This window comes from Salvelinus sp. IW2-2015, linkage group LG32 (genome assembly GCF_002910315.2).
Source record: "Salvelinus sp. IW2-2015 linkage group LG32, ASM291031v2, whole genome shotgun sequence".
In the NCBI taxonomy this organism is placed as follows: Eukaryota; Metazoa; Chordata; class Actinopteri; order Salmoniformes; family Salmonidae; genus Salvelinus; species Salvelinus sp. IW2-2015.
In genome coordinates this window covers 2,763,024-2,775,119 of record NC_036871.1, presented here as the reverse complement: position 1 = coordinate 2,775,119, position 12,096 = coordinate 2,763,024, and the positions used below count along the sequence as shown (strand labels likewise).

General features: G+C 42.7%; 1 protein-coding gene across 1 annotated transcript in view; it reads left to right on the top strand.

Annotated features, from left to right (window-relative positions):
- The first annotated feature begins 2,139 nt into the window (after nt 1-2,139).
- Nucleotides 2,140-12,096, top strand: part of pex5lb (peroxisomal biogenesis factor 5-like b) — an 86,674-nt gene continuing 76,717 nt past the window's right edge. Inside the window, exons 1-2 of the mRNA XM_023976791.2 lie at nt 2,140-2,224; nt 11,767-11,881. Coding sequence (XP_023832559.1) covers nt 2,153-2,224; nt 11,767-11,881 — 187 coding nt within the window. The 5' untranslated portion in view covers nt 2,140-2,152. The remainder of the gene's footprint in view (nt 2,225-11,766; nt 11,882-12,096) is intronic.

Genomic DNA, 12,096 nt, shown 5'->3' with positions numbered 1-12,096 from the left:
TTCAATTAACAGATGTGCCTTGTTTATATTCATTTCTGTAATTAATTTCCTCAATGTGTTTGAGACAATCAGCTTTGTTGTGAGAAGGTAGGGGTAGAATACAGAAGATAGCCCTATTTGGTAAAGACCAAGTCCATATTATCGCAAGAACAGCTCAAATAAGCAAAGAGAAACGACAGTCAATCATTACTTTAAGACACGAAGGTCAGTCAATTTCAAGAACTTTTAAAGTTTCTTCAAGTGCAGTTGCAAAAAACATCCAGCAATATGATGAAACTGGTTCTCATGAGGACCGCCACAGGTAAGGAAGACCCAGAGTTGCCTCTGCTGCAGAGAATACATTCATTGGAGTTAACTGCACCTCAGATTGCAGCCCAAATACATGCTTCACAGAGTTCAAGTAACAGACACATCTCAATATCAACTGTTCAGAGGAGACTCCGTGAATCAGGCCTTCATGGTTGAATTGCTGAAAAGAAACCACTACTAACTGACACCAATAAGAGATTTGCTTGGGCAAAGAAACATGAGAAATGGACATTAGACCAGTGGAAATCTGTCCTTTGGTCTAAGTCCAAATTTGAGATTTTGGTTCCAACTGCTGTGTCTTTGTGAGATGCGGAGTAGGTGAACGGATGATCTGCGCAAGTGTGGTTCCCACCGTGAAGCATGGAGGAGGTGTGATGGTATGGGGGTGCTTTCCTGGTGACACTGTCAGTGATTCATTTAGAATTCAAGGCACAGTTAACCAGCGTGGCTACCACAGCATTCTGCAGCGGGTACGCCATCCCATCTGGTTTGCTCTATCATTTGTTTCTTAAGGGAACAAAATCCCACATACCTCCAGGTTCTGTAAGGCCTATTTGATCAAGACGGAGAGTGATATAGTGCTGCATCAGATGACCTTGCCTCCACAATGACCCGACCTCAACCCAATTGAGATGGTTTGGGATGAGGTGGACCGCAGACTGAAGGAAAAGCAGCAAGTGTTCAATATATGTGGGAACTCGTTCAAGACTGTTGAAAAAGCATTCCGGGTGAAGCTGGTTGAGAGAGTGCCAAGAGTGTGCAAAGCTGTCATCAAGGCAAAGGGTGGCTATTTGAAGAATCTCAAATATAAAATATATTTTGATTTATTTTTACACTTTTTTGGTTACTACATGATTCCATATGTGTTATTTCATAGATTTGATGTGTTCACTATTAATAAATAAAACCCTAGAATGAGTAGGTGTCAACTTTTGACTTGTACTGTACATATTAACCAATTGCTATTAATTTAACAATATTAACATTTATTTTGATGTAAACCCAATCTCATTTTTGTTTTTATTTAAAAATGCTATCTAGTTCACTGGAACAGCAATGAGTAGTTATAAACCACCCCATGTAAAATCACATTTTCTGCTGAACTGTGTCATCAGTTCATCCACGTAGACAAACTATACTATACTGTGTGCATAATCTCAGGTGGCTGAATAAAACAAGTAGCTACCTTTCTACAGAGAATAACTTTTTATCCAGTAGACATCCTCCAAACTCAGTATTGTGATGTTAAAACCCTGATATTTTATGGTACGATTATTAAACTCTGATAATGTCATGCTGCCCCTCACACGGTTGTCTTCAGTTTAAAGGGGCAGCCCATCCATTTATCATACCCTATATGCCTTTTCTTTTTGTCATCATCTGAACATGAAACCGTATATTAAGTAATCCTTTTAAGGCAATGATCTACTTAAATTCAGATTTCTGTGGTGGACCACCTGTTTTAAGTTATTTCAAACTGCCTATTCAATTCCTTGATATAAAAAGACATTGTCAGCATCCACTTTCAGTTTTTTTCTTCTACAGTATAAGATGGAAATGCATGTTTAATTAAAACCATAGAATTTGAATTACTAGAATGGACTTTCACATTCAAGTCAATGTTCTGTGATAGGTGTACAGGCGGCCATATTGAGTTTACCCATGAGTGCACTGTCAAGTTGCCAGTCAGATTTATTTGATATGTTCTAGTAATTCTATATCTATGGTTATAACAGGCCATTAAATGGTAAATTGAGGAAGTGGAATAGAAACCATTTATCACCGCTGACACAAGTCATTGTTGATCTCACTGTTATAGGGGAAAGGGGAAAGGGCTGTTGCCATGGTGCTGAAGGAGCTTCCGGGTAAAAAGGCATCCTCCGAAGGAAACCCCCTCCTCACCGTGACAACCAAGGTGGGCATGACGACCACCGACAGGAAGCGGCAATCAATCACTTCCTGGTTTGGTATACTGTACATAACTGCTTTTTTTCCTTTCGATTTCTTTGCTTAGCAGACACTGCTAGCCAAAGTAACTCACATGGCTTAGAGTTCTGCACATACAGCCTGGCAGTGAACCAATTAAGGTTAAATGCAGTGCCAGTGGCAGTGTTTCTTGCAGTGCCCCCCTGGGACTTGAAACAACTACCAACATATCACCAATGCTGTCCCTATTTACTTGGCTTGCTGCTGGCTGCATGTGAATGTATTTTGGCAAGCTGGAGCTAAAGCCGCATCGAGACCCTTTTTCAACAACCAAAAGTAAAAAGAGAATGTCAAATCTGTTCTGCAGCTGCAACTRTCTATTTCTGCAAACAAACGGCTACATACACTCAAGGCCTTGTAAAAATATTGGCATCGTCAATTTATATTACTGTTCTAAAACGATGCATGACATTTTCACATGTTAATTTTAAAACCATGAAATAACCTGGGGTGAAATTACTTATTTAATTTTTTTWAAAACTCAACCACCCCCAGGGGCCTCCCGAGTGGCGCAGCAGTCTAAGTCACTGCATCGCATCGTAGGTGTCACTACAGACCCGGGAGACCCGTGAGGTGGGGCACAATTGGCCCAGCGTCGTTAGGGGAGGGTTTGGCCGGCTGAGATTTCCTTGTCCCATCGCGCTCCAGCGACTCCTGTGGCTGGCCGAGCGCCTGCACGCTGACTTCTGTCGCCAGTTGTATGGTGTTTCCTCCAACACATTGGTGCGGCTGGCTCCTGGGTTAAGCGCGCAGTGTGTCAACAAGCAGTGCGACTTGTCAGGGTCATGTTTCGGAGGACGCGTGGCTCACGACCTTATCCTCTACCGAGTCCGTACAGGAATCGCAGCGATGGGATAAGACTAAATACTAATTGGATATCACGAAATTGGGGAGAAAAAGGGGTAAAAGTACCTAAAAAAAAAAATATATATATATATGTATGCATGCATGCAGACTATGATTTCAACAGTTTAATTCAAAATGAGAAACTTAGATGCTGCTTAGCTTTTCTTTTCTGCTCCAATCCAAGCAATCTTGTTTTTGTTGGTTATGATTTTGTGTGTGAAGTGTGCTTTAATGCAACATTTGATTTTCGTGAATATGCTCTATTTGCAAAACTGATCTCCTAGTTATCCCATGCAGTAATACTATATTTGTTACCCCAGAAATGGATATTTACATTTTTTCTATTTTGGCCCATCAATATATTCTATGCAATGAAACAGGCTTTTGGTGGTTAGTAGCTTATTTTATTTAAATCACGATGGTAGAAAAGTATGAGCTTGTTGCCCTCCAGTAACGGTCTCGAAGCACACTGAATACACTGTTTTAGTGGTCACAGCGATGAGTATGTGTTTGTTGTTTCGCCCCTTACATTTCCCTTAGTGCTACAGTATATTTTCCTTATTATGACTCCTTGACATATGTATAACCTATATACAAGTAATTGCCAAAACAAATAATAACTTCTGGCGGCTCTGTTATGGTGTGCATTTTCCTGGTTTTTAGGTCCACTCAACCCCTTAGAGGGCAAGGTAAACGGCAATAAATGCGCCGCCTTTCTGAGTYATCACCTTCAGCCTATGGTGAATCATTTCTATGCTGATGCTAGTGGTATCTTCCAGGATGCCAATGCCCCCATTCGCAGGGCACGAGTGCTCATTGAATGGTTTTATGAGCATGAAAACAATGTTACCCGTATGTCATGGTCATCTCAGTCACCAGATCTCAACCCAATTGAACACTTATGGGAGATTCTGGAGCGGTGCCTGAGACGGTGTTTTACACCACCATCAACAAAATTATGGAATTCCTCATGGAAGAATGATGTGACACTTCTACCATACAACCGCTCCTTAACCAACTAGCTGACTGGTCAGACCAAAACAAGATGAAGCTCAACCCAACAATGTGCAAAGTCACGTACGCCTGTTTCAGCCACAATCCTGACCCACCTCTGCCATTATCCAAGCCAATCTAAAATGGAACACGCACATGTCTGACATTACCAACAAAGGTGATGATGAACTATCTTCGCCACTTAAACTTCCCTGTTTTGTCCGTCCAGTGCTGGTCTATGGTCTATCCTTGGCATGTAGGTTTCTCACTTATGGGTGGCACACATTGCGATATGTGCGAGGGGAATAGGCAGGGTATATGCAAGTTAAATACTGTAGTATTACTATAGTTAAACTGTTGTGTTTTTGCGGTCATTACTATAATATTAAGTAGTGTTTTTTTTGCAGCTATTACTGTAGTGTTTAGTATAGTCACAGAACAACACGGCCATTTTTCCAGCCAAAGAGAGGTGTCACAAAAATCAGAAATAGAGATAAAATGTATCACTAACCTTTGATGATCTTCATCAGATGACACTCATAGGACTTCATGTTACACAATACATGTATGTTTTGTTCGATAAAGTTCATATTAATATAAAAACATCACAGTATACATTGGCACATTATGTTCAGTAGTTCCAAAAACAACCGGTGATTTTGCAGAGAGCCACATCAATTTATAGAAATACTCATTATAAATGTTGATGAAAATGTGTTGATGTTGATGAAAAGTGTTATACATGGAACTTTAGATACACTTCTCCTTAATGCAACCGCTGTGTCAGATTTCAAAAAAGCTTTATGGAAAAAGCAGACCATGCAGTAATCTGAGTACGGCCCTCAGAGCCCAAACAAGCCAAAAATATATCCGCCATATTGTGCAGTGAACAGAAGTCATAAATTATATGACTTATAAATATTCACTTACCTTTGATGATCTTCATCAGAATGCACTCCCAGGAATCCCAGTTCCACAATAATGTTAGTTTTGTTCGGTAATGTCTGTCATTTATGTCCAAAAAGCAACTTTTGTTAGCACGTTTGGTAAACAAATCCAAACTCATGAAGCGCGTTCACTAGGCGCAGATGAAAAGTCAAAAAGTTCCGTTACAGTCCGTAAAAACATGTCAAACAAAGTGTAGAATCAATCTTTAGGATGTTTTTAACATATATCTTCAATAATGTTCCAACCGGAGAATTCCTTTGTCTTCAGAAATGCAATGGAACTCAAGCTAACTCTCACATGAACGCGCATGGTCAGCTCGTGGCACTCTGGGAGAGACCTTATAAAATCCCCTCTCATTCGACCCCCCTCCACAGTAGAAGCATCAAACAAGGTTCTAAAGACTGTTTACATCTAGTGGAAGCCTTAGGAAGTGCAGCATGACCAATATCCCACTGTATCTTCAATAGCGAATGATTTGAAAAACGACCAACCTCAGATTTCCCACTTCCTGGTTGGATTTTTTCTCAGGTTTTTGCCTGCCATATGAGTTCTGTTATACTCACAGAACTCATTCAAACCGTTTTAGAAACTTCAGAGTGTTTTCTATCCAAATATACTAATAATATACATATATTAGCAACTGGGACTGAGTAGCAGGCAGTTTACTCTGGGCACCTTATTCATCCAAGCTACTCAATACTGCCCCCAGCCATAAGAAGTTAAGTGAATTGTTTCGCTCCACAGTTATTCAAGATGATTAGTAAGCCAGCTAAAATGGTTTACAATAGTTAGCAATCACTTCTCCACCTATTTTGATAGCTACAGTGTGCCTGCCGTGTCAATGTATCCAAAACTGACGTGCTGTTTCCAGTTTTGTTTACATTTGACAATTTTGACATTCATCCATGTGTATCCACTTTCTATGCACATTGAGTCAATTCCATAGTTGTCCTCATTGAAAAGCATTGAATTGATTGAATTTAAATGGAATTAACCCCGACCCTGGTGATGTACTGTCTCCGGCCATTCACATTGGAGTTGACTTCAAAGCCTATACATCTCATGTAATGTGGATTAGGATTTCTAAAGCAGAGCAGATTTGGGGACTAGAACACATCGTCTGTGATACTGGCAATGTTTACAGCCAGGGATTAGGCCATGGTTAAGCTTTAGAAGTAGGACGATTACTCCTCTGTGATTTGATAATAGATCCCTTCACTTTTTCCAAATTTTTTAATGTTTCTAAAATGAATTAAATAGTTTTTTTCCCTCGTCAATCTCCACACAATACCCTATAATGACAAAGCAAAAACGGGTTTTAAAAAAAATGATAGAATATCACATTTCCGTAAGTATTCAGACCCTTTACTCAATACTTTGTTGAAACACCTTCGGTAATGATTACAGCCTCGAGTCTTTTTGGGTATGACACTACAAGCGTGGCACCCTTGTATTTGGGGAGTTTCTCCCATTCTTCTCTTCAGATCCTCTCAAGCTCTGTCAGGTTGGATGGGGAGCGTCGATGCACAGCTATTTTCAGGTTTCTATAGAGATGTTAGATRGGGTTCAAGTCCAGGCACTGGCTGGGTGCTTCAAGGACGTTCAGAGACGTTCAGAGAGTCCCGAAGCCACTCCTGCATTGTCTTGGCTGTGGGCCTAGGGTTGTTGTCCTGTTGGAAGGTGAACCTTCGCTCCAGTCTGAGGTCCTGAGTGCTCTGGAGCAGGTTTTCATCAAGGATCTCTCCGTACTTTGCTCCGTTCATCTTTCCCTCGATCCTGACTAGTCTCCCAGTCCCTGCCGCTGAAAAATCCTCACAGCATGATTCTGCCGCCACCATGCTTCACCGAGGGGATGGTATTGGCCAGATGATGAGCGGTGCTTGGTTTCCTCTAGAWGTGACACTTGGCATTCAGGTCAAAGAGTTCAGTCTTAGTTTCTTCAGACCAGAGAATCTTGTTTCTCATGGTCGGAGTGTCCTTTAGGTACCTTTTGGCAAACTCCAAGTGGGGTGTCACGTCTTTTACTGAGGAGTTGCTTCCGTCCGAACACTGTACCATAAAGATCTGATTGTTGGAGTGCTGCATCGATGGTTGTCCTTCTGGAAGGTTCTCCCATCTCCACAGAGGAACTCTGCAGCTCTGTCAGAGTTACCATTGGGTTCTTGGTCACCTCACTCCCTTCTCCCCGATTGCTCAGTTTGGCCGGGCGGCCAGCTCTAGGAAGTCTTGGTGGTTCCAAGACTTCTTCCATTTAAAAATGTCAGAGGCCACTGTGTTCTTGGGAACCTTCAATACTGCAGAAATGTTATGGTACCCTGCCCCATATCTGTGCCTCGACACATTCCTGTCTTGGAGCTCTACGGACAATTCCTTCAATCTCATGGCTTGGTTTTTGCTATGACATGCACTGTCAACTGTAGGACCTTGTATAGACAGGTGTGTGCCTTTCCAAATCATGTCCAATCAATTGAATTTACCACAGGTCGACTCCAAGTGACTATCTCTCTCATCACTCAATGCATAGGTTTACCTCCACTGTATTCACATCCTACCATACCTTTGTCTGTACATTATGCCTTGAATCTATTCTACCGTGCCCAGAAACCTGCTCCTTTTACTCTCTGTTCCGAARGTGCTAGACGACCAGTTCTTATAGCCTTTAGCCGTACCCTTATCCTACTCCTCCTCTGTTCCTCTGGTGATGTAGAGGTCAATCCAGGCCCTGCAGTGCCTAGCCCCACTCCCATTCCCCAGGCGTTCTCATTTMTTGACTTCTGTAACCGTAAAAGCCTTGGTTTCATGCATGTTAACATTAGATGCCTCCTCCCTAGGTTTGTTTTATTCACTGGTACAACCRCAAATCCGTAAACACGGGCACCCTCATAGATATCATCCTAACCAACCTGCCCTCCAAATACACCTCTTCTGTCTTCAACCAGGATCTCAGCGATCACTGCCTCATTGSCTGCGTCCGTAATGGGTCTGCCTTCAAACGACCACCCCTCATCACTGTCAAACGCTCCCTAAAACACTTCAGCGAGCAGGCCTTTCTAATCSACCTGGCCCGGGTATCCTGGAAGGATATTGACCTCATTCCGTCAGTAGAGGATGCTTAGTTATTCTTTAAAAGTGCTTTCCTCACCATCTTAAATAAGCATGCCCKATTCAAAAAATGTAGAACCATGAACAGATATKMACCTTGGTTCACTCCAGACCTGACTGCTCTTGAGAAGCACAAAAACATCCTGTGGCGTACTGCATTAGCATCGAATAGCCCCCGCGATATGCAACTTTTCAGGGAAGTTAGGAACCAATATACACAGYCAGTTAGGAAAGCAAAGGCTAGCTTTTGCAAACAGAAATTTGCATCCTGTAGCACAAACTCCAAAAAGTTCTGGGACACTGTAAAGTCCATGGAGAATAAGAGCACCTCCTCCCAACTGAGGCTAGGATACACTGTCACTACCGATAAATCCCTGGTAATTGAGATTTTCAATAAGCATTTTAGTATAGCTGGCCATGATTTCCACCTGGCTACCCCTACCCCGGTCAACAGCCCTGCACTCCCCACAGCAACTTGCCCAAGCCTCCCCCATTTCTCCTTCACCCAAATCCAGATAGCCGATGTTCTGAAAGAGCTGCAAAATCTGGACCCCTACAATCACCGTGCTAGACAATCTGGACCCTCTCCGTCTAAAATTATGTGCCGAAATTATTGCAACCCCTATTACTAGCTCTTCAACCTCTCTTTCGTATTGTCTGAGATCCCCAAAGATTGAAGGGGGGGGATGACCGCGGCAGCTTTCCAAAGGGGGAGACACCTCAGACCCAAACTGCTACAGACCTATATCTATCCTACCCTGTCTTTCTAAGGTCTTCGAAAGCTAAGTTAACAAACAGATCACCGACCATTTCAAATCCCACCGTACCTTCTCCGCTATGCAATCTGGTTTCCGAGCTGGTCATGGGTGAACCTCAGACACGCTCAAGGTCCTAAATGATATCATAACCGCCATCGATAAGAGACAATAATGTGCAGCTGTATTCATCGAGCTGGCCAAGGCTTTCAATCAACACATTCTTATCGGCAGACTCAACAGCCTTGGTTTCTCAAATGACTGCCTCGCCTGGTTCACCAACTACTTCTCAGACAGAGTTCAGTGTGTCAAATCGGAGGGCCTGTTGTCCGGGCCTCTGGCAGTCTCTAATGGGGGTGCCACAGGGTTCAATCCTCGGGCCGACTCTTTTCTCTGTATACATCAATGATGTCGCTCTTGCTGCTGGTGATTCTCTGATCCACCTCTACGCAGACGACACCATTCTGTATACTTCTGGCTCTTCTTTGGACACTGTGTTAACTAACCTCCAGACGAGCTTCAATGCCATACAACTCTCCTTCCGTGGCCTCCAATTGCTCTTAAATGCAAGTAAAACGTAATGCTCTTCAACCGTTCGCTGCCCGCACCTGCCCGCCAGTCCTGCATCACTACTCTGGACGGTTCTGACTAAGAATATGTGGACAACTACAAAATACCTAGGTGTCTGGTTAGACTGTAAACTCTCATTCCAGACTCAAATTAAGCATCTCCAATCCAAAATTAAATCTAGAACCGGCTTCCTATTTCACAACAAAGCATCCTTCACTCATGCTGCTAAACATACCCTCGTGAAACTGACTATCCTACCGATCCTTGACTTCGGCAATGTCATTTACAAAATAGCCTCCAACACTCTACTCAGCAAATTGGATGCAGTCTATCATAGTGCCGTCCGTTTTGTCACCAAAGCCCCATATACCACTCACCACTGCGACCTGTATGCTCTCGTTGGCTGGCCCTCGCTTCATATTCGTCGCCAAACCCACTGGCTCTAGGTCATCTATAAGTCTCTGCTAGGTAAAGCCCCGCCTTATCTCAGCTCACTGGTCACCATAGCTGCACCCAACTGTAGAACGCGCTCCAGCAGGTATATTTCACTGGTCACCCCCAAAGCCAATTCCCCCTTTAGCCGCCTTTCCTTCCAGTTCTCTGCTGCCAATGACTGGAACGAACTGCAAAAATCACTGAAGCTGGAGACTCATATCTCCCTCACTAGCTTTAAGCTCCAGCTGTCAGAGCAGTTTACAGATCACTGSACCTGTACATAACCCATCTGTAAATTGCCCATCCAACTACCTCATACTGTTATTTATATACTGTTATTTATTTTGCTCCTTTGCACCCCAGTATCTCTACTTGCACACTCATCTTCTGCACATCTATCACTCCAGTGTTTAATTGCTGTATTGTAATTATTTCGTGACTATGGCCTATTTATTGCCTTACCTCCCTTATCCTACCTCATTTGCACACACTGTATATAGACTTTTTCTATTGTATTATTGACTGTATGTTTGTTTATTCCATGTGTAACTCTGTGCTGTTGTTTGTGTCGCACTGCTTTGCTTTATCTTGGCCAGMTCYCAGTTGTAAATTAGATCTTGTTCTCAACTAGCCTACCTGGTTAAATGAAGGTGACATTAAAAAAGAACAGTCATTCCAAATTGTCTTTCTCATTCCTAATTAAAGGGGTTGTAATGTCTGAGTCATTAGAGTCTACCTCACAGAGACAGTTATGACTCTAGGTCACACTCAGACCCTCTCATTTTCCTTCCCAAATAGACATGAGCGAACATCCAMAGTGCACATGGGCATGTATGCATGTATGTCCTCGCCGAACATAATCCGCACGGACAAACACACGCATAGTGGTTTAATGGTGGATGGTGTCTATGGTAGAGAACACCGCTTCCTCTATCTCCCAGCTACTGCTTATCTGTTTGAAGGCAATACATTGTTCCATATATAGTTTTATGTCCGTAAGTGGTCTACGTAACATCTCCAATGTTGCACAATCTGACATATATGGGATCTATATATATCTCAGGCATGTGCTGTATATCATCCTTCAACAATAGAAAGTAAAGGATATCATATATTGTATTACATGACATTTTACTGTAAGCTGCTCTGTGTTTATTGAACATCAAGGAATACTCAGGGTCACTATTTAGTCAAGTGATGTAAATAAATATAATTTGGTTACGCTTTCACTTTTACATTTCATTTTCAAATGAGAAAACATAACAAATAACATATGTCATTTGTCACGTTTTATGATTTTGTGTTTTGAAGATCTGTTTCTCAACTCGTATGGTCAAGGGATTTTGGCAGCTGTTTCATTATGTGTCGTATGCTTGGTTTCACCATCGCTCCTCTTTTGGTTCTGCTTCATCAAAATCAGTTATTCTCCTCATCCTCAACATGTTTTGCTTAGCTGTGATCCGATTCATCTCAATCCCTATGAATTCGGGCATAAACTTGAAYTGTTCCATATCCAGTTGATAGTAATCAGTTTCTAAATTGACTCTTAGATTGAAATGGACCGTAGCCCCCCTCAAGTTTGCCTTCCGTTACTGTATCTAACCTAAGAGTGTTATACATAAACAAAATAGGGCATCAACTGTTAACCAGGGATATTCACCGACATAAAAAAGACAACCTTGGTGTGCCACATCAAATCGGTTTGTGGGCTGGATTTGGCTCACAAGCCACGAGTTGCAGACTCCTACTATGGACTATCCTTCTCCTGCAGCATTTTTCTTTTTTTGTTTTCTGTTTTCCTCACTGCGTCTCTCTTCCCCAGCTGGTCGGTGAGCAGCAAGAGAGCCGCCCGCTGCTGAGCCCCTCCATCGACGACTTCCTGTCGGAGAGCCGCATCGATGGCCCTGTGGTCCGACCGGTCACCTCCAACACAGCAGGTAGCCCTCTCTCATTACCCACAACTCATTAATGCCCTCATCTGCTCCTCTCCTCTCGTTGTCTCTCAGCCAGTCCCAATTTGTTCCCTGCTCCACCCTCCCCCTAGGCAAGTGTTTCCCATAGCTCTCCTCAAGGGCCCCCAGCCAGTTACACTTTAATTATTCCAGTACAAGCACACCTGAATCAATGGCAAAGGTTCATAAAGATGCCGGAA